Source organism: Lemur catta, chromosome 17, assembly GCF_020740605.2.
Source record: "Lemur catta isolate mLemCat1 chromosome 17, mLemCat1.pri, whole genome shotgun sequence".
NCBI lineage: Eukaryota > Metazoa > Chordata > Mammalia > Primates > Lemuridae > Lemur > Lemur catta.
Genome location: NC_059144.1, coordinates 51,360,111 through 51,387,137, shown reverse-complemented (window position 1 = coordinate 51,387,137; position 27,027 = coordinate 51,360,111). Strand labels below are relative to the sequence as shown.

The 27,027-nt window shown below is 63.8% G+C and overlaps 1 protein-coding gene across 1 annotated transcript in view; it reads right to left on the bottom strand.

Moving 5' to 3' along the window:
• Positions 1–26,289, bottom strand: part of MYT1 (myelin transcription factor 1) — a 39,585-nt gene extending 13,296 nt beyond the window's left edge. Inside the window, 16 exon segments of the mRNA XM_045528116.1 lie at positions 2,628–2,696; positions 2,809–2,872; positions 4,700–4,766; positions 4,768–4,866; positions 7,584–7,853; positions 8,514–8,555; positions 8,557–8,639; positions 10,387–10,601; positions 13,262–13,375; positions 14,461–14,551; positions 15,182–15,316; positions 17,895–18,773; positions 20,649–20,896; positions 21,800–21,862; positions 25,258–25,288; positions 26,235–26,289. Coding sequence (XP_045384072.1) covers positions 2,628–2,696; positions 2,809–2,872; positions 4,700–4,766; positions 4,768–4,866; positions 7,584–7,853; positions 8,514–8,555; positions 8,557–8,639; positions 10,387–10,601; positions 13,262–13,375; positions 14,461–14,551; positions 15,182–15,316; positions 17,895–18,773; positions 20,649–20,896; positions 21,800–21,862; positions 25,258–25,288; positions 26,235–26,289 — 2,525 coding nt within the window.
• Positions 26,290–27,027: the final 738 nt, after the last annotated feature.

Sequence of the window (27,027 nt, the reverse complement as noted above, 5' to 3'; positions counted from 1 at the left end):
GGTGGCCGTTCCTCTTCTCAGTGGCAGGGAAGCGCCTGGCAGCACTCGGGGCCAGCGCCGTGGGCAGGGGCCACTCGGGTGTCGGGGCCACGGACCCACCCAGCCTCAGCAGGGGCGAGCAAAGCCCCAGGCTGTGAGTAGCACTGGGCGTACAGGGACGCTCCGATGGCTCCTGTGCGTGCGTGTGGACGTGACTCCCACGAGGTCAGCAGGCACCTGACACGCAGGCGGGGCCGTCCGGGACACCCCTCTGAGACCCGTTCAATGTCTTGTCTCAGGAGTCGCACCCAAGCGAGGACAGTGTTCATGTGGTCAGAGGAGCAAGTGTCCTCCTGGGGGCCCCTCACAGCCCTGTGGACCCGCAGGGTCAGATCCAGCAACCTGCAGCCACTGCGGCCTCCCACCACCCGCTCCCGAGCACCGTGTCTGGGGACACCCTACCCCTCGGCGGTGCCCACCACGTCTCACCTCCAAGCCCCAGCCCCGTGCTGGGGGGGCACAGGGACTGCCACGCCCGGCAGGTGGGCCGCTGCCCCCCACTCCCTGCACACGTTGAGCCGAGCGGCCTGAGCCAGCCGCGTCCTCCCAGCCCCATGTCCACGTCCCTGACCACACGGAGCGTAAGGAAGGGAACAGCAAACACCCTTGGGGTTCACGTAAAACACAGAAACTGCATCATCCAAAACTGTCTCCGCATCCGGGGTGGAGAGGAGGCCACGAGAGGAGCCTCCCCTGCCCTGGCTCTGGCCGGGCCACCTGTGCCCACTGCTGCCACAAGGCTGGCCAGCAGCAGCCTGTGCTCGGTGCACGCGGGCCCAAGAGGGGGGCGTGGGGAGCATCGCACACAAGCCACATGGTGAGCGGCCGCCAGCGTCCCAAGCCCACGCTCGTCTGCGGGAGGCAGGGAAGCGGCCTCCCAGCGGAAAGCCCCTCGGGGTGGAGAAGAGCTTCAGTGGGAGTCAGGACCCCCTGCTGCCCCCCAGACCTTGCTGAGGCTGACGAGGCACCGGCTTTCACTGACACAAGGGAGATTTTTTGTTGCTATTTCTGAAGTTTTGAGCGGAAGCTCTTCACAGGCTCTCAGTCTTCCAAACGCACCGACCGTCCCCGACAGCTGTGCCCCCCCGACCCAGATCACGCCAAGCTTCCTCCGTCCGCCTGAGCCTCTGCCTCGCACAACACAAGGGACACCAGCAACGTTTGGGGACACAGTGTACGCGGCCACGTCTCTCGCTCTTAAATTATTTAGGCCTTCAAATCGGAAAACCATGGAAACTAATCAGAGTTACAGAAGAAAGCAAAATCGGAAAAGAAAATAGGAAAAAGGAAACAGGAAAGATGGCAAGAGCAGGAGAAGGGAAGAGGGGAAGAGAGAAGTCTCTGAAGCCGCAGGGCTGTCTCTACTCTGGGTTTCTGGGGCCAGACGTGCGGGGGCAGAACGGATGAATAAGTGAATGTGTGAATCTCCTCTGGCGACCTCAGCCTCAGAAAACGTTTGTGTGAAACCCGTCAGCTTCCAGACAGAGACTGAGATGGGGAACCTGGCCCCAGCCTCCTCTGTGGGAACAGGAGGGCCGTGGGCAGCCCTGGTGGCTGGGGCCGCAGCAGCCTCCACACAGAGACCCAGTCAGGGCTGCCACGGGGACTCTGGACGACCCAGAGCTTTCCGTCCTTCCCTGGGCCAGCTCAGATCCCTAGAAACTTTGGCAACTTCATTTCTTCGTTTTAGAGGCACCAGTGCCTGGCTACTGTCTGGCCCCAGAGCAGAATGAGCCAGGGAGCCTTGGCCTGGGTCCAGAGACCCCAGAACGGAGGCCCACAGGACAGAGGGACACCCCTGGAGAGGGGGACCTGAGGAGACAAGGGTGGGACCTCCTTCCTCCAGTGCCCAGGACGAGCATCCTCAGCTCAGGGTCCCATGGGCTGTGAGGTGAGCTCACACAGCCCAGCTGAAGGCACGAAAGCCAAAGGTAGCCAGAGTCCCCGACTGCAGCCCCGAGAGGACAGTGACACCTGGAAACCTCTGCGTGCTTGTGCCGGGCCGTGCGGGGCTGCCGGGCAGCTAGCTGGTGCCGCAGGGCCTGCCGTGCCCACGCGCTTGGGGCAGGGAGGCACAGAAGCAGAAGGGCCAGGCCGGCAGAGAGAAGGTGCGACTAGCATGTAGCAGAGCATGTCGGGGCCCAGGGCCAAGGCAGAAGCAGCTGGAGGGTCGCAGCAGGGGGGAGGGGAAGAGCTTTCTCGTCACCACCAGCGTCCAGATCACTCAGCAACAGCCACCCAGCCTGCAGCCACCAAGCCACGGCCAATTCCGGGCTTTTCCAAAATCTCTAGGGCATGAGGACAGCAGGCCCAGACGGCCCTGCGGAGGCTGCAGGAAGGGCCGGGGTGGGACGACAACTGCACAGGAGCTGCAGCAGCCCTGGCCCTGGGGAGGGGCAGACAGCAGCCCTGGCCCCGTCAAGCAGGATCGGCCCCTCCACAAGCCCTGCCCCTGCCCCTTCCAGGACGGTGGGGCCAGCCCGGGCCGGTCCTGGGAGGGGCCGGTCTTGGCAGGAGCCTCGCGGGAGGAAGGAGAGAGCGAAGCGAGCAAGCTGCCCTGGACAGGAGGTCGGGGAGCGCAAACATACTTGAGGTCAGCAGAGTGGGCAGCCATGAGGTTTCTGAGGCTCTTGTCAGCAAGAGGGCAACCAGAGAGGCTGAAAGAGAAGAGACGGGATATCGGGGTAAGCCAGAGAGGGGGAGCGGAGAGGAGAGGAGGAAGACCCACCGCGAAGCACCCAGGCCGGGCAGCCCCGGGCAGGGACGAACCTGCGGTGGGAGGCATAGTTCCCGGTGATGTGGCCACTGCCGTCACAGCCGGGGGTGGGGACAGCTGGACAAAGGAAAAAGAGAGTCAGAGGAGAGCAGTGCACCCCTGCCGGCCTGCCCCGGGCCGGGCCCGCTCCAAGAGGGGCACCTGGCGCCCGTGCCTGGCTCGCCCGGCAGCTCCCGCACCCGGTCCCGGGAGCACAGCCCTTGCCTTTCCGACCGGAGGTTTCTCCCACATGACTTAACTCAAGGAGGAAAAACGCAGCCGGCTTAAAGTCGGATACGGAGTCAGGATGCCTCTGAGGCACATGTCCTCACGTATGTGCACACGTGTGTGCCTATGAAACACGCAGGCAGGGAGCTCCTCCCTTCTCCCGCCCCTGAAGCAGCAAAGGCCTCCCCTGAGGAAGAGGCGCCGGCCCAGGGAGGGCAAGTCACGCTGCGAGGAGACTCGTGGGATTCAGGGCGGAGAGAGAGGCCCCGGGAATGAGCAGTGTGGGGGGCTGGGTCTCCCGTGGCACAGCTGGCTGCATTGCCTCCCACAGTCCAGGACAGGGGGGGTGGCAAGGGGGGTGCTGACCAGAAGGTCACCAGTGCTGACACTGGCAACCAACAGCATGTGACCCCTGTCTAGCAGCAGAGTGTGTCCTTGGTCTCGACCTGAGAGGACGAGCCCAGAGGGGACGAGCCCAGGGGGGACGAGCCCAGGGGGAATGAGCCCAGGGGGGACGAGCCCATGGGGGATGAGCCCAGGGGGGATGAGCCCAGGGGGGGACGAGCCCAGGGGGAATGAGCCCAGGGGGGGACGAGCCCAGGGGGGATGAGCCCGGAGGGGGACAAGCCCAGGGGGAACGAGCCCAGGGGGGAACGAGCCCAGGGGGGACGAGCCCGGAGGGGATGAGCCCAGGGGGGACGAGCCCAGGGGGGACGAGCCCAGGGGGGATGAGCCTGAAGGGGATGAGCCGGGGGTAGGAGGGGAACGAGCCCAGGGGGGACGAGCCCAGGGGGGATGAGCCTGGAGGGGACGAGCCCGGAGGAGATGAGCTGGGGGTGGGGGGGGGGAAAGAGCCCAGGGGGGACGAGCCCAGAGGGGACAAGCCCAGGGGGGATGAGCCCAGAGGGGACGAGCTGGGGGGGGGGGGAAACGAGCCGAGGGGGGGACGAGCCTGAAGGGGATGAGCTGGGGGTAGGAGGGAACGAGCCCAGGGGGGACGAGCCCAGGGGGGATGAGTCGGGGGTAGGAGGGGACGAGCCCAGGGGGGAATGAGCCCAGGGGGGACGAGCCCAGAGGGGACGAGCCCGGAGGGGATGAGCTGGGGGGTAGGGGGGAAAGAGCCCAGGGGGGACGAGCCCAGGGGGGGACGAGCCCAGAGGGGACAAGCCCAGGGGGGACGAGCCCAGGGGGGGATGAGCCCGGAGGGGACGAGCTGGGAGAGGGGGAACGAGCCGAGGGGGGGCAGCCTCGGGGCCCCGCTGGGCTGCCCAGGGGCCGAGGCCGAGTCTCAAGGGCGGGACAGGTACGCGGCAGGCGCTGAGCCAGGGCAGAAAGCACCGGCCGCGGCCTCAGGGAAGGGGCCCGGCCTCTGGTCGCCCGGGGCGGTCCTCCAGAGCTCTCTGCTCTCCCTCAGCTCTGGTCCTGTGTGCTGTCCTGATCTGTGGGGCTGGGCCCGGGGCTCTTCCTTCTCTGAATCACCTTTAGAGGATTGTGTTAAGGCCCCACGCAGTGCAGAGATGACACCCCCGTCACCTGTGGTGGGCTGCCTGGCTCAGGGAGGTCGGGACAGGACAGGGGAAGGGCCTGGACCGAGCAGGCCTGGTCATCACTGGTTGGGACCAGGGCCTGTTCTTCCCCAGACGACAGACGGTCTCCCAGGAGTTGTGCCGGCCCAGCCGGGGACTTACGTGAGCAGCTCTTTCTTTATGTCCTTGGAGAGAAACTTCAGCTTAAAGTTGGTCAGGGGTGACTTCCCCCGGGTACTTCCGCTCCTCAAAATTCTCTTCCGACACTTCCTGGTCATCTGCTTCAGAAGAAGCAAAAGAATGGGCTGCTGGCTCTGACTGCAAAAGACCAGCAGGGAGATGTTTTAACCGGCTGGCGGGGAAGCCCGGGCTCCCAACCCGGGGGGGCAAGGGAGAGGGACCCTTCAGGACAGTGACAACAGAGGCATTTCCCGGCATCTCCTGCCTTCTGGGACAAGGAAGGAAGACTCGACTCCCCACGACATACCCTGAGGGGCTGCTTTCCTCCCCCCTTCCGCCAGAGCTGCCCAGAGACAAGGAGGCCTGAGGGTACTCAGTGCGGGCCGCCTCTTGACACCCTCCATGGCCACCACCACGAAGTCACCACAGCACGGGAACACCAGGGCCAGCTCCCTTCACAGCCAGGGACGGTGCTTGGCCGGCGACAGGTGCCGAGTGTCACTGCAGTGCCGTGAAGACGGTCGGCACCGTGACAGCCACAACACACAACTTGTGATCGTCATCATGACCTGGAGACCCCCTGGCCTGACACTCCCCCCACTGTGATTGCCTGACAGCAGCAGGCACTTGACAAACGCCTCAGGCTGCAGGCTGGGTCTGGAGGGCGTCACCCACCACACGCGGCCCACCACGGAGCCGGGGTCCAGGGAGGCTGGGAAAGGCCCAGGGACACACAGGGCCCGGCGTGTCCAGGACGGTAAATGGGGGCTGCCGCCAGGGGCAGGTGCGGGGGGTGAGGCTGAAGACGGAGCGGCCTTGCCCAAGGCAGGTGCAGGCCAGGAGCCTGGGGCAGAGCTGGAAGGAGGGTCTGAGTCAGGAGTCCAGGGCAGTGGTAGGAAGATGGGGAAGGCCCGATTCAGGAGGCATTTCTGGGGGGTGACCGTGCGGGGAGATGGGGGGAGGAGAAGCAGAGTTTGGGGGGTGAGCCTAGGCTTCTGGCTGCAGAGTGGACCATGGACCACAGCTGCTGGGTGGAGCATGGGGACAGGCTTCAGAGGGCAAGGACCCCAGGAGTCCCGAGACCGGAGTCACCCACCGACAGTGGCTGTGTCCCTGGGAGGGGACGTGTAAGGGGAGAAGCGGGGGGAAGCAGCCTGGGGAGACCAGTGCTGAGCCAGGGGTCGAGGAAAGAGGCAGCAAAGGAGACAGTTCGCAGTGTGGGGTCCCCCACCCCCTCCAGCCCAGGCCATGGCGGCGGGGGAAGACCCGGCAAGGAGGGCGAGGAGGGCGGGCCGGGCAGCTCAGTCCTGCGAGTTAGACGTGAGCATCAGAGGCCGCCAGGACCAAGGGTGGGAGCAGACGGGGGGACACAGCTCGGGGTGCCCCGTGCAGGACACACACCCCAGGCAGGACCCCACCGGGCACAGGCGAAACCGGCCTCAGCAGTCCCAGGCAGACGGGGGTCCCGGCCCGGCCTCCCCCCATCCGGGGCTCAGTCTGGGCCCCTCCTGGGCCCTGACAGCTGAGGGGAGCTAGCAGCTGAGCCACGTGACCTGCTCCTCTGTAAAGTGGGGTGATCAGGACGCCCACCTGCCAGGGCCCCTATGAGGGGGGCTGGCCCAGCCCCCCACCTCCCGTCTTGAGGACCCTGGGCTGCCTCAGAGCCGGGCTTCGGCTCTTCAGGACACACGTCCTCGGGGAAAAGCCCGGAGTCAGCCGCACCTTGTCAGGAGCAGGTGCTGGTCGGCGGCACTAACCACGGGAAAAGAGGCCAGTGAGGATCTAGAACCTCACGCCCAACGGCGGACACTTGAGGTCAGTTACTGTCCCTGGCCAGGAGCTCGTGCCACCGTGACCTTTCCCCATAACACACATCAACATAGTACAAGTCACTCGCCAGCGCCACGGCCGTCTGCTAATGTCACAGCAACCCCAGGAAGTTTCCCTCTAAGGACAAAAGTGGGGAGAGCCCTTAGCTCTGAGAACTCCCACAAGGACTATTCCGGCCACCATCCATCCGGCACATCACCGGGTGCAGACGCAGAAGCAGACGTGTGGTGAGACCCCGGCATCCTCTGCAGCATCCTCTGCACTCGCCAAGACAGACCCGTTTCCCTTCTGGAAACGTTCCCTCGCTTTCATCTCTGCGCAAAAACAGCCCACAGTGGAAGCTGCCTGTGTGGGTCACTCCCGTCTGTCACCTCTGCCGCGCACACGCCCGGCTTGCGATTCTTCCAAGCCAGAAGCCACAGAACCGGGGCGACCCCTCAAAACCATAGACCCTGACACCCTGAGGGGCTCTTTTTTTGCATATTTTAAGGAACAATTGAGAAAGGAATGTGCCACTGCTGCCCAGACCACAGCTCCAACGCCAGTGCCAGCTTGGTCCGGGTCTCAGGATCTCAAGCCGCTGCCCACCACGGGGGTCCAAAGCCCACGGGCCCTGGGCCAGGAGTTTCCCCACTGCCTGAGCCCAAGCAGCCAAGCCCCTGCCTGGGTGGCAGGTGTGCTCAGCAGGGCTGGGGGTGGGCGGCTCAAAACCCTGAGCCTGTCCCCGGTCATCTCCCAGGATCTAGAATAATCCAGAGCCACCACGTTCCACAGAAGTGAGAAGACCACCTTCCTCTTGAAGGGACAAGCCTACAGCCTGGCCCCATGGTTGAAAGCCCCTCCCGGAGGGCAGGACTCTGAGCCCCAGCGGCCTGGGTACAAGGCCTACGTGGAAGGGTCCCCCAGAGGCTCTGCCGGAGCCTGTGAGGACGAGCTGCCCGGAGAAGCGCGGACGCTGCCGCCGTCCTCAGGCAGGGCAAGCCAGCTGCAGCCGCCTGAAGCTCTCTCAGGCCCCCGGCACCCACCTCCTCCGGCTCCTCCTCTCTCAGACGGCTGGGCTTGGTGTAGTCCAGGGGCCGGTCCCACTCGTCCTGGCGGGAGGCCTGGCTGGACTGGGGTGAGGTCATGGAGCTACTGGGGGCGCTGGCGCTGCTCTGGCGCTGGGCGGCGTCCGGAGACTTCACGCCGGGGCTGCTGCTGCAGCTGCTGCCGCCGGGGAAGGCGTTTTCCCGCCTGCGGTGCTTGTGCATGCTCAGGTCCAGGGTTCCGTTCTCGTCGACCTCGATGTCCACAGACTGCCGTGGGAAAGGTGAGCTCTGTTAGCCATCCCAGCCCTGCCCACGCACGCCCTCTGGCGCATTTTAATCCAATTTACAGAGTCTGGAACACCAATTCCCACGGAAGGAAACAGTGCCCAGCACAGACAGACACTGGGAGGCAAGAAACCCACTGCCACGTCCTGGTTTCACGTGAGGGACGCCCTGCGATTCCTCCTGCCTCCCGGCAGCGGGAACCCAGTCCCCGAGACACGTTGGAAGCATGGGTAAGGCCAGGTCCTCCGAGCCAGGATGTATCAGCAGCCACAAGGCTGCAGGAAGCACGTGTGAACAGGGTGTGTGCACAGCCCTCAGACTCTGAGAGACACGTGCACAGCGACCGACCAGGCAGGAAACACGGAACACGCCGTGTGCACCACCCGCAGACTCAGGGAGACGTGTGGGAACGTGGCCCACACACGGCCCTGGGCCCCTCTGCTCAGCACACGGCTCTCTCTTGGGAGGACACATCCAGCCTCTGCCGTCACTGGGGCGCGTCCAGGCAGGACAGGAAGGAAGAATGGGACTTGCTAAGTGCCCCTCGGCTCCTGAGGACATTTGTGCAGGGAGCGGGTGGGCCTGACTGCGGATTCTGCCCACGCACCTCCCTGCAGACAGGCTCCGTGGGGACACACCCACCTTGCCGGCGGGGTCCTGTGGCTTCGTGCTGAGGTTCTCAGGGCATTTCCCAGCAGCGCGTGGAGAGGTTCAGGATGGCGGTGGCCGCCATGTGGGCCGCCTCTGCGTCGTGGGAGTAGTCGAAGCCTGCAGAAGAGGAGGGGGTGCTCCGCACGTACCCACTGGAGGGGCTGTGCCTGGGGGAGGAGGCCTTTGGGAAGGGTTTGGCTGCAAAAGGGAACAACACCAGCTGACACACAACTTGAACGCAGGTGACAACACAGACACATCAGGGGCTGTGGGGGGCTGTGGGGGGCTGGGAGGGCCCGGGGCACCTCTGCGTGGACGTACCCAAGGGTCCGGCCCCCGCGCCCACCTGCCCTCCTTCAGGGTGCGGAGGAGGCAGCCCCGCTTCTGGCCTGACCAAAATTTGGGCAGAAAGAGCAAAACCCTTCAACGATATTCCAGCAGCCCCAATGTTTCCAACAAAACACTTTGTCTATCAGCAAATGCCTACTGAGAAACTGAAGATTTCTGCAAATAGTGACAGGATGAGTGTTTGGAACATCACTCAAGTGGGAAAACCTTTGTCACATCATCTCAAAAGGGCATCACCATAGGTAGGCGGACTTTGGTGTCCCAGTAACAGCCACTGCCTTGGTGGATCAACATTATTATTCAAATAAACACGGCAAATTAAGGCATTACAATGTTATCTTTTGTAGCGATTGTACCCTAGCCGTGAGCTCACTGTCATGCACGATATTCTGAGCACCCACAGCATCAGGTCATCGTGAGCCACCCCACCGGCACCGGCACCGAGGCCTCCGTCCCCCCCACCCGGCACCGTCACCAAGAGCTCCGTCCCCCCCCACTTGGCAACGGCACCGAGGGCTCCGTCCCCCCCACCGGCACCGGCACCGAGGGCTCCGTCCCCCCCCCAACGGCACTGTCACCGAGAGCTCCGTCCCCCCCCACTGGCACCGGCACCGAGGGCTCCGTCCCCCCCCAACCGGCACCGGCACCGAGGGCTCCGTCCCCCCCCACCGGCACCGGCACCGGCACCGGCACCGAGGGCTCCGTCCCCCCCCACTGGCACCGGGCACCGAGGGCTCCGTCCCCCCCACCCGGCACCGAGGCCTCTGTCCTGGCGCCCAGGTTCCGCCAGAGTCGGGGGAGAGGCCCACACCCAACTGCACCCACGCCAATCGGTGCCGCTACGATCAACATGTGGGAAGCTCATCCCTGTCACCTCTGGTGACAAACACCCACCCAGAGGGGACAATCTCACGCGGGTCGCTGGGGCACTTTTCCACCTCACAGGCCTCTCCAGGGCTACGAGGCTTATTGCACAAATTACTGCATCAAGTGACAAGAAAAGACAAGAAGGGTTGTTCTCGAAGATTCGTAGGAATGGTTTTTGTCGGTACAACTACCCAGAAAATCTGTCACTGATGCGACAAGTGACGCCCAGCCAGAGGGCCCCACGCGGGAAAGCGAGGGCGGGCAGTGGGCACACCATGGTGCTGGGACTGGACGGCTTGCGGAGGGTGGTCAGGAGAGGGGCTCTCTCAGGGCGAACCCCACCAGTGACGTTATTCTTAAGTCTTGGACATACATGCCCATAAAGGGTCCGGGTTCTGTTTCATAATTAGGAGACACGTAACAGTTAATGGTGAACATGGCAGCAGCACTACGGGTAAGACGTCCCCCAGGAAAGCTGTGACCATGCCCGCCGGGACAGCTGAGGCCTCAGGCCTGCACCCTGGTCCCCCGGCAAAGGCAGAGACCCCCCACTGGCTCCTCGAGGGGCCTCTCCCCCTCTGCCTCTCGAGTCCTGCTGCTCCCAGGAGCAGCACAGGAAGAGAAACAACAACAATTCTCCCAAACTTACATTGAAAGGCTTTAGGTGAGGTTTCGCTGGTCTGAATCTTTGGGGCAAGCATGCGTTTGCCGAAAACCTGAGCATCGAAACTTGCGTAGTCGAAGGTGACCTTGGAGAACTTCTCCAGCTCCTTGGCCAAGTTGGCCCTGGGCGTGGCAGGAGCCACACTGGGCCGGTAGCTCCCGTACGGAGGGACCTCGAGCTGCTTCACGAAGCACATGGGCCTGGGGTGCAGGACAGGAATGCAAAGCCCGTGAGGAGGGATGCAGGGACCCGTGTGCCACCCCCAGACACCAGCCCTGGCCCAGGCATGGACCCCCCAGGGGCCCTGAGAGAATGGAGCCCCAGGGTACACCCCCCACACATCCCACCACAAAAGCCTGGTCGGAATTTCACCGCCCAGACGGAAGGGCTCCTGGCGCAGCCTGCAATCTGTGCGAGGAAGAACTGCCTGCAGCGAGGAAGCAACCGGAACCTCAGAGAAACCATGGCCTGTCCCCAGGCCGACCGCGGTAGTGGAGGTGGGAGCACCGGAGACTTCCCAAGACTTAGGAAAGCAGACAACTCAGCTACAATTGGTGGGAGCTGTCGGCAGAGACCCCAACCCCAGCACAGCCCAGGATGACGGCCAGCCATTCCGAGCCAGAATTCTAGCAGCAGAATATCCTAGAACTCCCCAGCAGGGCGGGAGGTGGGAAGCTAGAGGGGACACTGGCGGGGTCAGGAGCATTTCTGCGGAGCAGCCTCAGGGCCAGTCCCTGCTGGCTCCCACCCAGCCAGGGGCTCCGCCCTCAGCTGCTCTCTGCTGAAAGCCAGGCTGGCGTGGCCATGACAACAGGCACGCTAAGGCCACGGTGAGCCCTCAGTTCACTGTTGCTGCAGCTCTTGGAAGACTTAAGGTTCTTGCATGCACAGAAGACACGGCACAAGGGCACAGGAGGCAGGGAAGAAAGACTGGCGGTGGGGGCTGCTGACCACACAGGGCACAGAGAGGGTCCGTCACGTCACCTCAGAGAGGCAGAGGGTCCTGTCTGCCCCAAGCAAGGGCCTCAGTGGGGAAAGGGTGCAATAAATGGGATCAAGAAGGAGCTAACAGTGAGGACCTGCAAGGAACTAGGCGCCGTCAGACTTCAGTGTGGACCGAGAGCCACCAGGGACCACCCGGCTCTGACAGGGCCAGCTCTGAAGGGTCTGGGCAAACTGGACACCACGGGGGTGCACAAGCCCCTCCCCCAAGAAAGGTGGGCAGCCCGGGCGGGGCCTGGCCCTGCAGCGTCCGGAAATGTTGCAGGAGTGAGGCCAGTGGGCACCGGCAGTACAAACCCCAGGGCGCGAGACGAGAAACTCGGGCCAGACAGAACCCACAGGGCCCAGTGGGAGGCTGCTCCACCCTGGCCACAGTCCCCAGCCTGCCGTGGCCTGGGGGGCAGAGTGTCACGTAAGCCACGTGAGCAGCCCTGTGGTTTGTTGTCCTCCTTTTACAGGTGACAAACTGTCGATGTCCCAGGGCGTGCAGCCTCCGTGGTGGAGCCTGTCTGACCCCAGTCTCTGGCCCACCCAGCCTCATACCCAGGCCAAGCTGCTCGTGTGACATTTTGCCAGTGACTTAGATCAAAGCAAGGGAAGGACTGAAGTAGCAACTGACAGGCAGCTGGAAGGTAGCAAATCAGATGGAGGGAAAAGGCAGCTTCAGGCCACCGTGAGAGCCAGCCGGGGCTTGCAGGGCTGAAGGTGCCCCGTGGCTGGGACGGGAAGTGCCCCCCTGGAGCACGTGTGCGACCACCTTTGAGGGACCCTCCAGAGCAGGCCAGGCAAGGGCCAGGGTGTGGCACAGCCAGGGTGAGCGACCAAGATCATCTGCCTGGGTCTTCGCCAGGCACGTGCCCGGGAGGGACAGGGCCAGGTGGGAGGGACTAAGCTGCCATTCAGTCACACCTGCCAGGCCCTCCGCACTCTTGCTCGGGGAGACAGACGGGGAACGGGGGTCTGAGAGCCAGGGAGGACATGTGTGTGAGTTCTGGTGCCTCAGCCAGATGGGGAACGGCAGGGGCCACGTCCTCCTGGGCAGGGGCGCCTGGTGGTCGGGACCCGGCCCCACCGCCTGGGGACTCTGAAGCCAGGCAGGCCGGGCAGGGTGGCCTTGGGCAAGTCTCTCGGTCTCGGGTTATTTGTAGCGTGCACTTCGCAGCGTCACGTGGAGGGAGGGGACACCGACTGGCTGCATTCTGAATGGTTTTCACAAGTCCCCTCGCTGAGGAGAGCCATGCCTACACATGCACACAGGCATGCACTTGCACACGTGTAAACATACTTGCATGTGTGCACACAAACAGGCATGCAAACATGCATCCCTACACACATATGTGCACGCATGTCTCCTGCTGTCTCAGAGCCTCAGGGCCAGAAAGCAGGGAGGACTCTGGGGAGCAAGGGCTGCGCCCCGCCCCCGCCCCCTGCCTTGGCTGAGGGTCTCCCCCGGGGCAGGGGAGGCCAGGGAGGACCGCCAGGGATGCGAGGCTCATGGTGCTTCCGGGACAGCTGTGGCCCTGTCTGGTGCAGTCTGCTCTCTCCTAGGGGGACCAGAGCCCCCACAGATGAATCCCTGAGTGGTCCCAGGTGCTCACATCAGACGCCTTTGGGGAGGCAGAGAGCCCTGCAGCTAAGACGGGGCAGCCGTGCAGGTGCTGGTGCTGGGGGGCGGCACAGCCAAAGGTGGCGGGCACGAGACTCCATCCGGTGTGACCCCAAAACTGCCCCGAGCTCCAAGCTTGGCGGGGGGAAGCCTGGGGCACGTACACACTCACACATGCGTGGGCACGGCCTGGGAAGTCTCCTGCCAGCGTCGGGGAGTCACCCCCTCAGCTCCACGGCTCCTCACACTCACCTGAGGATTCGATCTGAATTGGAGCTATTCTTGGAAGGGTCTCCCGTCTGCGGCTGCTGCTTCTCATGAGATTTGGCTAATTTTTCGGCAGCAGCAATGGGACAGCCAGATAAACTAGAGGAAGGAAAAGGAGGGACACCTGAGCCTTCCTCGCCAGGCCTGACCCACCTGGGGGGCTGAGTGTGTGGGTCAGGCGTGCGGGCTCCAGGCACGCAGGACGCCGGAGCCGGGAACCAGCCTGTCGGTTCTGCAGGACGGGTTTTCCCCTCTGGCTCTGCCCTCGAGCCCACAGAGCACAAGCCGCTCAGTCCGGTTCTGTTTCGGCAAATTCCAGGCCAATGACACACATTCTAAAGGCTTTCAAAGCTCTGGACAAAGATGCTTCCTCTGCCTGGGTCCTCGCCTCCCTCCTCCCCCTCCCCAGCTCCCAGGGCCAGTTTCTGGAACCATCTCTGCCTCATGTTCAGCCCAGGGCCCCACCCAGGCCACGACCTGGGTGCCAGGAAAGTGCTCAGTCTCAGACAGGCGGCAGATTCGCCTAAGGGACCTGGGCAGCCCTCACCAGCCTGGGGAGGTGCCGTGACGGGGAATTTGGCCTCTCGTCAAACGAAGGGGCCTCGAAGCTCTGCCAGCCCTTTCAGCTGAGCACGCACCCCCGGGGCAAAGGCGCACCCCACAGGGGCCACGGCCTCCTCTGGTACTTCGGGTGGGCTGGGACGTGGTCCCTTCTTGTCACGGGAAACGAGCCTCCCTTCTGTGGGGCCCAGAGCAGCACCCCGGCCACCGCTGAGAGGTTCCTGCTTGTGTCTGCTGATACAGAGGTTCTGCGAAGACTGCAGGACACAAGCCTCCACCTGGCTTTCTGCACAGGCGTGAGACCCCTCCACACAGCACACGCCCACTCTCCTGCAAGCCGCCCGCCTGTCTCCTGGGACCCCCCCCCCCCCCCCGAGCTCTCGGGTGCTGCACCTGTGGGGTCTGCTCTGCCCGCCTGCAGGCCCTTCCCGTCCCAGGCCTGCCCTGACCTCACACCCACCCTCGGGCAGCGGGCAGGGAGGAGGGCGGCACTTGGGGGGCCCCCTGGCAGGTGAGCCCCGTCCCAGGTGAGGGCCCAAGGCCTGGGCAGGACACACGCTGCAGACCAGACCCCCCCACACACGCCCCACCGCCCACAGTGCCCCTCGGCTCGGCCCTCGTACCTTCTGTGCGTGTTGCGGTTGCTGTTCACGTGGCCCTGCCCCGTGCAGCCGGGGGTCGGGCACTTCAGCACGTTCTCATGCATGGCCAGGACTGCAAGAGAACCGGGGAGGGAGCCGCGCGGTGAGGGCCCCGGTGAGCGTGTGGCCGGGGGGAGGGCAGCGTGGAGGGGGAGAGCCCTGCTCTGTGCAGCTGGGGACGGGCCACGCGGAGCAGGGCCCCCGGCGGCTCCAGCCCCGGGACCCCCAGGCTCGGCCTGGTCAGGACACGCCCCCCAGCGTGGCCCCCCGTCCTGTGGCAGTAACTACACTCAGCTTTCAAAGGCCTCATTCTGTGTTTTACGCCTCTAAACTTAATATTCAAAATTACTGCTTCCAGCCTAGAAACCAGAATGGGCATTCATTTTCTGAGCATCTGGAATACAGAGTCACTACATGAAAACCTGTGCCTTTCCAGCTGGGGGGACACTGGCCTGTCCCCTCCCCTCGACCTGTGTCTGTGGCCGTCTTTCAGGGGCCCTGACCCAGGCTCCGGGCCGACGGCGTGTCCTCAGCCTCACGGGGCTCAAGCCTGGGCTTGGGCAGTTTCAGGCAGTTTGGGGGTGGGGAGGGTACAGACGCCGCCGGACAAACCAAAGGGACAGGCCCTGGGCAGCCACCCCTGCCCACAGGCACCACCCAAACGCCACAGACGGCCCTGAGCTCCGCGGCTTGGGCTACTCACTCTCGGGGGGGATCCTGTCCTTGTGGGGACAGCCAGACAGGCTGCGGTGGTGAGGGTACAGCCCAGTCACGTGGCCGGTGCCATCGCAGCCCGGTGTCGGACACTTGATCTCACGCTTCTCAGCTCTTGAAGGGTCTGAAACACACAAGAGGCAACTGTCAGAGCCAGGAAGCTGCGCGGTGGGTGGTGGGCGGAGAGGGGACAGAAACAGCTCGTGGCCCCTCACTCGGCCAACCAGAGAGAAGGGAGAGACCTGCCCAGGAGCTCGAAAAGGGACCGGGGGCTGGACAGTGAGATGACCCTGGAGACCCGCACTGGCTATCTGCGTGGAGAAGCCCAGAGACTGCCCCAGCTGCCCCCCAGAGTAGGCTGCACAGCACTTGAAGGAACAGTCCAGACGGCAGCTGGACTCCTCTTCCTCCTCCTGCTGACAGCGTGGGGGCCTTGCAGCCAACGTCCCTGCCAGGGGACGTCCTCGGGATTTGACGAACAAGGAGGACAAAGAGGTGGAGAGCCTTTCCCAAGGCTGTGTGACTAAGAAACGCCTGGGCAGAAATTTGAAACCAAATCCCAGCGACTGAGTCTGGCGTCTGCAGGCCCAGGTAGGTCACTGCTGAGCGTGGGGACCAGGAGGGACACAGACGCGTCCTTAGAGCGAAGCTGACGTTTCGGAGAAACTCCTTCTGGATGAAAGACGCCCCCTTGGGAGGCTGCAGAGTCAGAGCTAAACTCAGACCCCAGCAGCGGGCTCCCAAGGGAAGAGCCCTGGCTCTGCCTCTCCGAGTTCAGAGGGTGGGAAGTCACAGGTCCACCCATCGGGAGAAGGCGGGGGCATTCCGAGGGGCCCCCGAATCCGTGCCCAACATTTGCCTCCTGAGCTGCTGCCACTGCCCCCACAGCCTCTGCCCAGAATTCTCGCTGCATCTGCGCCCAGCGTCAGCCCCCCGAAACCCGTCCCCCAGCACTGAGTGTCCCCGCAGCCCGACTGGCACTTCCTGGCATTCTCGGCTCAGCCACCTGCGTCACCCTGAGGCTCTGTCCCCTGGGACCGTGCCCTCACAATCTGTTTCTGAAGGCGGGACACCCGGCATCCGGGCAGCCCGATGTCGCCAAGGTCTGAGTCTCCAAACACCTGGGCCTGGCTGTCACCTGGAGACCGTGCCCCTCGTACTGTCCCACCACAGTCTGCCCTGATCTGCGGTCCCCAAGCGTGCCACACCCAGACTCGCAGCCACACCAGGTCCTCCACACTTGTCCCCGAGTCTGCCGCACCTTCAGCCTGTGTCTCCTTGTGCCTACAGCCCCTCAAGCCCTGAGCCTGACGGTGCTGCCCTGTCTGAGTCCCCAAACAGCTGCCCCAGCTGTGTCACCCTGAAGGGTGTCCCCCCAGAGCCACCCCTCACGTCCATCTCACCCTGAAATCATGCCCCCGCCTGTGTCCCCTCCGTGTCTGTCCCCTAGGCTTGTCTTGATGCATGGTGTCCCCAGAAAATGGGTCCCTCGTGTCTCCACCAACCCTCCTGGCTACGATGCCCTCGAGCTGTGTGTCACTCGAGTCTGTCTCTCCCATGACCTTGGTGTGTGCTCCCAGGGTCGCCCCAAGTCCGTGTCTCCTGTGCTTTTCCGTTCTGGGCTGCAGCACCTGGCTCACCCCCAATTCCCGTTCCCCTTGCTCATCTGCTCCCTGCCTGGTCCCAGCGAACCCCCTCCAGAGCAGTCGTTGCAGGAGCACCAGGGACTCCCACCGCCCAAACCCACCAAGAGAGGAGAGGCCAGACTAGGGGTAGGGAAAGAAGAGACTGGGGTCAGAGTAGCTCCCTGGTCTTAGGAGAATGGAGGCCAAGTGTCCAGGTGCAGGGGGGCTTCAGTATCAGCCCTAGTGGCGCCCACAGGCCCAGAGCTGACCTGTCCCAGACCTGGCCCCCCTGGCGTGAGCAGGTTGGCTCAGTGGGGAGCAGCCCCTGGCCAACCCCGAATCCTGCAGCCTGAGCCCCGTCCCTGGGCCTAGCAGGTCCTTGAGATCGGCCGTCAGCAGGGCAGCCTGCTGCCCAGACCCGGACACCCCAAGTAGCCGTGGGGGCTACGTCTGGTCACTAAGGGGCCATGCTCAGCCCTGGCCCCCCCAGCCACATCAGCCAGCCCAGGCCCCCCAATAGCCCCGTGACCACAGCTGCAGTCGACTCAGGTGACACCCGCGAGCCCGGGGATGCTGCCTCCACACCCTGCACAAGTTGGGGCCGAGTCCAGACGCTGGAGCACAGCCAGCAGCAGGCTGCGCCCTGCAGACAAGCCAGCGACAGACGGACACCCCTCACGGCCACCCGCTGGTCCCAGCCTCCCAAGGGGGTCAGGATGCCCCAGCTCGGCCACTGTGGGCTCCGCCACAGGTGTCAGTCGGGGGGCAGGGACCAGAAAGGCAGCAGGTGCTGCTGCAAGCAGCCACTGTGGCTGGGTCACTGTCCCTGCCACCCTCCTCTCTGCCACCTGGCTCCTTCTCACGTCTCAGCTCTGCGTCCCTGTCCAGACCCCCTGGCACCGTGGCGTGAGCCCATTTCCTCAGCCTCCGGCCACAGTCTGGTGGTGTCCATCTGTCCCCTTGTCTACTCGTCTGTCCTCCCCTCCCCCAGCCTGCAAGCACGTGTGTGCCGGGGCGGGCGGCCGTCCCTGGTGCAGGGGACAGGTGGGTGTGCGGGCCCCGCCGCCGCAGCCCTACCTTTGCTGTAGTAGCTCTTCCGCATGGAGTCCAGGGGCTTCGCCGCCTTCCCTGGCTCGCCCAGGCCCAGCGGGCTCTGCTCGGCAGGGGGGCAGCCTGGCTCGCACACGGCGCGCACCTGCTCGGCCTTCAGGGCGATGGCCTGCTCCAGGAGGCCCAGGTTCCCCCGGGTCATCATGTCGTGCATCTCCGACTCGTCCGTGACCACCGATTTCTGGGAGCCTGTGTCCTCGTCCTTGTCGTCGTCCGAGCGGACCTCCACGATGACAGAGTACTCAGGCTTGGGACTGAGCGGCTCTGGGCGCCGGAGCTCGGGGGCCTTCTGGGCAGAGGCGTGGGAGGCATCTTCCTCGAAGATCACATCGGGAGCCGCCCCCTCCTCGCCCTCCTCCCCTTCCTCCTCCTCTTCCTCTGCTTCTTCTTCATCCTCCTCCTCCTCCTCCTCCTCGTCCTCCTCCTCCTCTTCCTCGTCCTCCTCGTCCTCCTCCTCCTCCTCCTCCTCGTGACCCAGGATGCCTTTCTGCTTGCTGGACTCCTCACTGGCCACATCCTCCAGGGACTGGGGACACAGCTCCTGGGAACGCTCGCTGGTGACTTCAACGACCTCCTCCGCATCCTCCGGCTGGATGAAGAGGTCCTTTTCCCCCTCGTCACTGGTGGCTCCCTCCACAGCCTCCTCCTGGAGCAGGTGCACAATGCTGGGGCCCGGCTTGGCCACTTGGCCCAGGTCCTCCCCCACCAGGGTCTCCTCAGCAATTCGGCCCAAGTTGAGCAGAGAAGTTGCAATGATTCCCTTGTAGCTGCCGTAGCTGCCCTTGGAGGAGCCAGTGGGGCTGGTGATGGGGCTGGGTCCAAAATGGGACTTGAGGGGGCTCCTTCCTGCACAAAACCAGAAATGCCATGGGGGGCCGGAGGAGAGCACAAGGAGAGTCCCCAGGTCTCCACCCGCCCCGCCTCCCAGTCCTAGCACTGCGGCCTGGGGAAGACAAGGAAGCCCCCTGTGGTGGTTTGCACAGGCGTTTCTGTCTGCCCCTCTGCCCCAACCCAGATGTCATGGTGCACTTATTTTAGGAGGTAGGTCATGAGCTGCTGATGTATTTTTAAAGCCGAGAATCATTTTAATTTATTTTCTTAATGCTCTTCTCCCGTTACATGAGCATTCTCAAATCAGATAAACCGGCGTTCGTAAAATGGAGCAAATCGGATTTTGAAAAACTACTTCATAACTGAAAAGCAGTCAATCACTGGGTGGCTTGTACTTTGGGAGGCTGAGGCAGGAGGATCATTTGAAGCCAGAAGTTCAAGACCAGCCTGGACAATATAGCAAGACCCCTGTGTCTACAAAAATTTTTTAAATTAGCCAGGTGTGGTGGCACACGCCTGTAGTTCCAGCTACTCGGGAGGCTGAGGTGGGAGGATGGCTTCAGCCCAGGAGGTGGAGGCTGCAGTGAGCTGTGATGACGCCACTGCACTCCAGGCTGGGTGACAGAGCCAGACCCTGTCTCTAAAAACAAAAAAATTTAAATTTATAAAAAAAGAAAAGCAGTAAATAACTTTTATTTTAAAGGGACCCAAATTTAATTCTTTTAACCACAATAACGAAGATGCAGTGGGTGCCCACTACAGGCAGGCCCATGGGATCATCCTCGAGGACTCCTGGGCCCATACCCCAGCAGTGGCAGGAATGGCCCGGCCACCCAGCCACCCGGCCCCTCGGGGGGAAGAGGCTAATCCCAGGGCTGATGTCACAGCTGCAAACGCCCTTCCTTGTGAGGACGCAGGCGAGTTGGTGCCTTTTCCACCCGGGACCCAGGACTGTCTGGATTCCAGGGGCCGCACTCACTCAGAGCCCCAGGAGGGAGGGAGGGAGGACCTGCCTCGATTGGCCTCGAAGATAAAATGCAAATACTCCTCAGACCCTTCAAGGCCAGGTGACACCAGGAGCCGGGGGGCTGCTGGGGGGGCACTGGGCCTTAGACTCAGCCTGGATCCCGGGACGCTGTGGTCTGCAGGGCTCTCAGGGGACACAGACCCTCCCTCCGGGCCTCAGGGGCTCCTATGCCTGCTTTTTTTTTTTTTTAATTTAAATCCTTTTCTATCTTTTTATTTTCTTTAAATTTTGTTACTTTTTTATTTAAATAATTTTTAAAATTTCACTACGATGCTTGGTTCTGAAATCCTGATGCTTGGTTCTGAAATCCTGCACCTGCTTTTGCCGAGGGCCAGTCCTGGTGGGGCCACAAGGAAGCCGGGGGCCCTCCACTTCCCTCCGTCCCCTCAGGGCTTCCCAGGCGCCCACCTTCCCTTCGGAAGCCCCAGGGGGTCCTCAATCACCTGCTGTTCGTCCCCCTGGGAGTGAGCCTCACCCCTGCCCCAGGGCGGCTCTCACGGGGGCAGGCAGAACAGTCTGGCTAAAACCCGCCCCCACCAGGGACACACAGAGACACAGCCCCGTCTGTCCCTCGCACACGCACGCGGACACACCTGCTGGAACACGCTACAGCTGCGCACCCCCCGTCCCGTGTCTGTCCTGTGTCCCGCATGTGCACAGGGCTCGCACACAAACACGCCGCAGCCCCCAGGCCCCGTGGGCAGGCCGCTCTCCCAGGAAGCCCAGCACACGTCAGGACAAGACGCGCCTTGTTCTCGGGAAGCGCTCTCTCTCACCCAGAGCGCCCCTCCCCGCTCACAGGCTGCGATTCTCCAGGACACACTAAGCACCCTTTATCCGGGGCAGAGCGGGCGACAAAGCACCTTCAGCTGGCTCGGGACGATGAATCTCCTCCTGTCCAGACATCTCGGCCTCGGCGCCCTCCAGAGTTCCTTCCGATTCATCTGAAACAGAGGCGTCCTTCACCTCCGTGTCCCCGCTGCCGTCGCTGTCCACACCAAAGCCCTCGTCCAGAGCCAGCTTCAGGGGCTGCGACTTCCTCTTGGACACCAGGTGCTCGGCCTCGGCTCCCTCCAGCTTCCTCTTCTTGGCCAGAGGGCAGCTCTGCAAACTGGGGGGAGGCGTGGGCGGTGGAGGAGCAGGGCTGGGGCCTCAGACCCCCGTGCGCCTCCCGGGGGTCCCCGCTCCCCACCCCCTGCAGCTACTCCTAGCCGGAAGCCCCAAACTCTGATCTGTCTGAATTTTTACATCCAACCGTACACATTTAAAAGTTCCTGATTGTGTTTTAAGTTGTATTTCCTGCTTCGCTTGCGCGATGGGAAGACTCAACTGCAGCGAGTGAGGTCCACACCCGTCTGAGCTGTCGCTTAGGCCCACCCACCCTGATCTGATCTTGGCCCGAGCCTGTCCTGCCCACCTGCAGCCCCCCCGTGCCCACACCCGCCCTCTGAGACCCGCAGAGGCCAACCACCCCAGCAGCAGGGCCAGAGGCCGCGCCCGCCTGCCCTAAGCCTCCCCTGCGGACTCATCTAGTCCTGGCAGCAGAACCACGATGCGGAGTGGGGGGGCCGGGCGGTCTAGCTGCCCCCGAGCAGGAGGCCACAGCCACGCTTGGCACCACGGAGGCACCACAGTAACGTGGCCCGGGGGAGGCCCCGCAGGTCAGGAGAGGTGGCTCAGCCTGGCCTCGGCCACCTCGGACAGAGATGGGAGGTTTTTTTTTTTTTTTTGAGACAGATTCTCACTCTGTTGCCCAAGCTAGAGTGCCGTGGCGTCACCCCAGCTCGCAGCAACCTCAAACCCCTGGGCTCAAGTGATCCTCCTGCCTCAGCCTCCCAAGTAGCTGAGACTACAGGCATGTGCCACCATGCCGGGCTAATTTTTTTTATGTTTTTAGCTCCTCCCGCCTCGGCCTCCCAGAGTACTAGGATTACAGGCATGAGCCACCGCCCCTGGCCTATGGGAGGTTTTCAATCCACGGAAGAGTCCAGAGCAGGGAGGGGGGGCCTCTTACCTTCGGTGCCTGGAGTACTTGCCCCGGACGTGTCCCGAGCCTGTGCATCCCGGCGTGGGGCAGCTGGGGACAAGCGGAGAGGTCATCTGGACAGCAGGGCCCACCCCAGACCCTCCCTGGGGAGCAGATTATCTCTGTCTCGGAATGGCTGCTATGCTTAGCTAACAATTAATGAAATAACTCACCCCATTTAGATAAATGAATGGCTCTTAGAGTTTTACGAGTATGTTCAATTAGAGATATGCAGGTATAAGGCTCCTCACACAGATGCCAGTCGCCCGGATGGCTGCCACACAGGTGCTCTGCCGGCTGCCAACGGGGTTCCGGGGCCTCACGGACGAGGCCCGCGGTGCCCTGAACACGGCACCCTCTCGAAAGAGGGCTCAGCGCTCGAGTCTGGCCGGCGCCCGAGGCAGGAGCACCGAATTCCCCACGCCTGTCCCTGAGGCTGCCAGGCCCGTGGCCGCTGGGGGCAGCAGCCTCTGCTCTGTCTGCCAGGGGGCCCCTCACCCCAGCCACCGGCCCAGGGCAGGAAGGACCGCGGGGCCCAGCTGGCCACGCAGGCCGCACTTGCCCACGGCGAAGGGGGAACAGTGCGTGGAGCCAGGCCCCACCCTGACCCCAAGCTTGACAGCGGCCGGCCGTGGGGCAGGTGGGGGCTCCAGTGAGGACCTTCCCCGCAGCCTTCCATGGTGGGGCCACCAGGGCGATCTTAGTGCTGACTTTCAATGTGTTAAAAAAGAAGAAAGAAAGGGAGGGGGAGGGGAGGAGGAGGGGGAGGAGGAGGGGGAGGGGAGGAGGAGGGAGAGGGGAGGAGGAGGGGGAGGAGGAGGGGGAGGAGGAAGAGGGAGGAGGGAGGAGGGAGAGGGAAGAGGAGGGGAGGGGGAGGGGAGGCAGAGGGAGGAGGGAGGGGGAGGGGGAGGCAGAGGGAGGAGGGAGGAGGAAGAGGGAGGGGGAGGAGGGAGAGTGAGGAGGAGGGGGAGGAGGAGGGGGAGGAGGAGGGGGAGGAGGAGGGGGAGGGGAGGCAGAGGGAGGCAGGGGGCGCCTGCTGCATCTCACTGCAGATTTCCTTTCCAAACGGAGGGGGCTGCCACGGCCCCCCAGTCTATTCTGAATTCCAGGCCCACACTTGCTTTCACTCTCTCAAGAACTAGCTTTGAGACTTTTCACAAAAAGCTCCTTGTTATTGGGGATTTGAAGCTGAGGTCCCAATTAGTCGATTAATCACTGAGTTAATCAGGCAATTAGGTGACAGCTGCCATGGAGGCCTGTGGGGACTGGCACTACCCCCGAACACGTCACCTGCTCCAAGCCACTCCTCTGTCCCCAGTTCAGAAGAGTCCTGGTCCCGTGCCAGGTGAGCCGACACCTTCCAGCGGCAGCCTCCTCCACGGGTGCAAGACAGGCTGAGCCCAGGTGCGAGGAGCTGACAAGGCCACGCTGGGACAGGGAGCCAGAGACCCAGCAGCCAAGGGGCAGCGGGCAGAGTGGACAGGAGACCCGGCCAGGGTCCCCAGAGGCCGTCATGCCGGCACACGTCCGCCTCGGGCCTCGTGGTTCACACAGGTGCACCCACGTACACATGCAGTGCGGCGTGTGCTCCTCCCTGTGCTTGGGCCGGGCTGCAGGGGAGGGAGCAGCGGGGGCTCCAGGACTAAAGAGCCCCTCCCCACGGCAGGCAGAGGGACAGACCCGAGTGGATTCCTCTCCTGCCCCTGGACAGCACAGCCCTGAACTGCCCCCGAGTGACGAGGGCTGGCCTCAGGGATGCGGGTGCAGCTTGGCAGGGGGCACGGCCCACGGCCACCCTCAGCAGGCACTGCGGGGCAGCCGTGAGGGACCCGGGCATGAACAGCGGGCATCGGGATCCCAGCGCGGAGACTGTGCTTCAGCCACTGCCCTCCGAAGGGACCTGCTTCCCTCCCGCCCCGGGGCGGACGCAAGACCCCCCAACTCCCTCCTGTTTTCTGGGCAGAGCTGGCTGTTGGCACAAGAAGCAAGGCCCCAGCAGAAGGGCCAGGTACAAGCAACGGGGACATAGGTGTGATCTCTTCCTGAACTTGGCGACGGCCCCAAACAGCCCGACAGCACCCACAGCCAGGGCCACCCAGCGCGGAGACGCCAGCCCCCGCCTACTCCTCCCTAACCTTGGTCTCTAGCGGGGCCGCCCAGGGCTTGGGGACAGCAGGTGGACCCCTGCTAGAGCACACGCTGAAGCACATCAGTCCTCCCACTGGCACGAAGGGAAAAGCCACTGAACCTCCCTTCTCCTGGGCCCTCAGAGCGTTAAATCCGGGGCCCGGGGAAGCAGGGTACCCCCAGAGGTCAGAGGCAGTGGCCTGGGCAGCTGTTCCTGGAAGCGCCCCCCGGGCTGGCCGAGGGAGGGTGAGCTGGGCGGGCAGACACTGGGCTGCGACGCTCTCAGTCAATGGGGTGCAAGCACCTCCCATGACTGTGGCCCCCAGCCCCTCCCCCAGCGTGTCCCAGGCAGATGCCAGGTGGCACCTCCTCGGCACCCGTAATCTCTGCTTCTCCAGCAGTTCAGCCCTCGGGTGGTGTCTCCCCTCTAGGGAGCTGGTCCTGCGGGTTCTGGGGCTGGAAGCGCGGCCTGGTTTGGCTGCGGTCCACCCCCCGCCCCACCCCCACGCTGTGACCCGGGCTGGGCTTCCAGGAGGACAGCACGTGACTTAGCTCCTTTAAACCCCACCTTAAACACGGAACGATGACACCGTCAGGCAGTGCCTCCACGAGATTCCCAGAGACCAAGACTGAAACGAGCGGCCACTGCAGAGCTGGGGGCTCAGGGCACCCGGGCCACACCCCTCGCGCCCTCCGTCCCTGAGTTGCAGCCTCAGGGCTGGGGACATTGTCTCACGTCCCACCTCTGTGCGAGGTTTGCGAGGTGAACTTCGGGGTCCTCTCGTTTCCCTGATTGGCAGGAGCCAACCCACCCTGGGTTTGTTCACAGATTACTGAGCGTCTTTACCCCTAAGACGTGGGAAGGAAACAGTCGCGGAGCCCGGGCGGCCAAAGCATCGGCACAAAACCAGTGTGTGCGTCTCGAGTCACGGAAGACTCAGGATGTAGAAGACCCTGTTCGCCCACCTCTGGCCACGCTGGGCCTCCAGCAACCAGGCACAGAAGCCCTTGTGAGATTCCACCAAGAAAGTGCCTTGTTCCTGGTTCCGGGTCCTGGTGGTGACCAGGTGTGAGCACGCTTGTGTCCCGCCCTGAGGCTGGGACATCCCATGGCGGGGCCAGGACGGGGGTAAGAAAGGCAGAGGCAGAGCCAAGGTGGCCGGACACGCGGCCGGGAGGAAGGCAGCCTCCCTGGGGAACGCAGGGGCTTGCAGAGGGGTCTCTGGTCAAGCCGGGAAGGCCCCACCTGGGACACCTAGGAGCTCCACAGGGTCACACGCACAAGGACAGTGCTTGGGCTCCCAGGACGACTTCCTTACCTGAGGTCTGCGGCTGCAGCCTCCGGGGGTCCTGGGTGAGAGAGAGAAACGGAAAACGCTCGTGGGAGCTTGGATTTCAAAGCCGTGTTGCCCTAACAGCACAAACTAAGTCAAATAGCTGAGAGGTCTGCCACAGACGAGTGGGGCGACCCTGGGGGGCTGGACTGTTTCTTCAGGGCCCCACCCTTGCCTAACCCCTACTGTGTCCGAGGTCAAGGACATGAGCTGCTCCTGGCAGCCAGGGCTCACGCCAGGCCCTCCCCTGGGGGCCTCGCAGTTCTGCAGAGTGGAATAAGCGGAAAGGCCCTCTGGGCCCTCAGGGGCAGGGCCGGCATCTCTCTCCAGCTGCAGACAGAATCAGCTCTGCCAGGAAACACCCCCACCAGACCAAGCTGGGCAGAGAAGAGGACACGTGGTCCCGTGGCCCGCCAGGGCTGGGGCACGGCCTGTGACAGGTGCCCGGACCTCCTGGCCACTCCGCGGGCACAACGGGAAGCCCCCCAGGTGCCAGAGAAGCGAGACTGGCCAGGGGGTGGGGCTCACGTCCCAGCAGAGTGAGCAGAGCCCTGGCCCCCCCTCCACACCCCCACACACACCCTCCCAGCCCCCGTCAGCACCAAGACGGACCTCCCAGGAGGGGAGGGCTGGGGACAGAGGGGTCTCCTGACTGAGCTCTGCTGCCCCCCGCTCTGCGGAGCTGGGTCTGTCTCCGCATCTCTGCCCCCCCCCCGGGGTGTCTGGCCCAAAGCCCCTCAGTGGTCCTCCCAGATGCCTGCGCAGAGCCCGCAGCCCTGAGGGCGGACGCGGCTGAAGAGGCCTGAGGCCCCGGGGCCCAGGGCCTCCCTGAGCAGGTGCTGCGGGGCTTGTTCTCCTGCGGGACCTGCTGGTGACAGCGGCACTCGGCACTCACGGCGAAGGCGGCAGCCAAGGGCCTGGGGCTCACGGCGGAGCCAGCCAGGAGGGAGGGTCGTACTCACCTCGCAGGGCCTTGGACCGGGTGCGAGCGCGCTTGTCATCGTTTTCGAAGCTCATCTGCAAGCAAAAAACAACTGTGATGTTAACGAGAAACCCAGCCTGGGCCTTCCAGGTGCAGAACCCTCAGGGACGTCTGGCCATTTTCTGGCTCGAGCTTTGAAGGTGGAGTTACTTCTGTGGCCCAGACTGCCAAGGGTGGGCGTCCAGCACAGGGCAGGGCTGGGCCAAGAGCGCAGGTGGGAGGCCGTGGGGAGGTGACTCTGGACAGAGACTGCCAGGCTCGGCGTGTCCTGCCTGCCGGTCCCAGCCCTCAGCAAAGGGGCTGCCGTGCACCCAGCCCTCCCGCCACGCCTGGATTTGCAGCTGCCGGCAAGAGCTGGAGCGAGGGGCCGGCCCCACCGAATCCGCGAATGCTGGTGCCCGTAACACGAGGGTCTCCTGGCCTGGTGAGGAGTGACGCTCGCTGCCCCCTGCTGTGGCAGATGCCGAGGCACCAGGGCAGTCACGGCCACAGACACTGTCACCACCAGCGGAGCCAGGCGAGCTAAGTGCTCTGTCCCCAGGGCACGCGGCCCACTGGGCGGAATGCACCCGTGCCCCGGCACACGAGGGTCACCTGCCAGAAACAGGCAGCCTGTGGAGCCCCAGCCCCCGTGTCCTCCAGCCTTGGGGTCCAGCCGCCTGGCCTGAGCCCCCGGCCCCCACCCACCCACATTCCCTGCCTCTGACCAGGCCCCCTGGGGACGCTGTCCACAACACCATCCCGCAAGGGAGTCAAGGGAGCTTCCTCAGGAG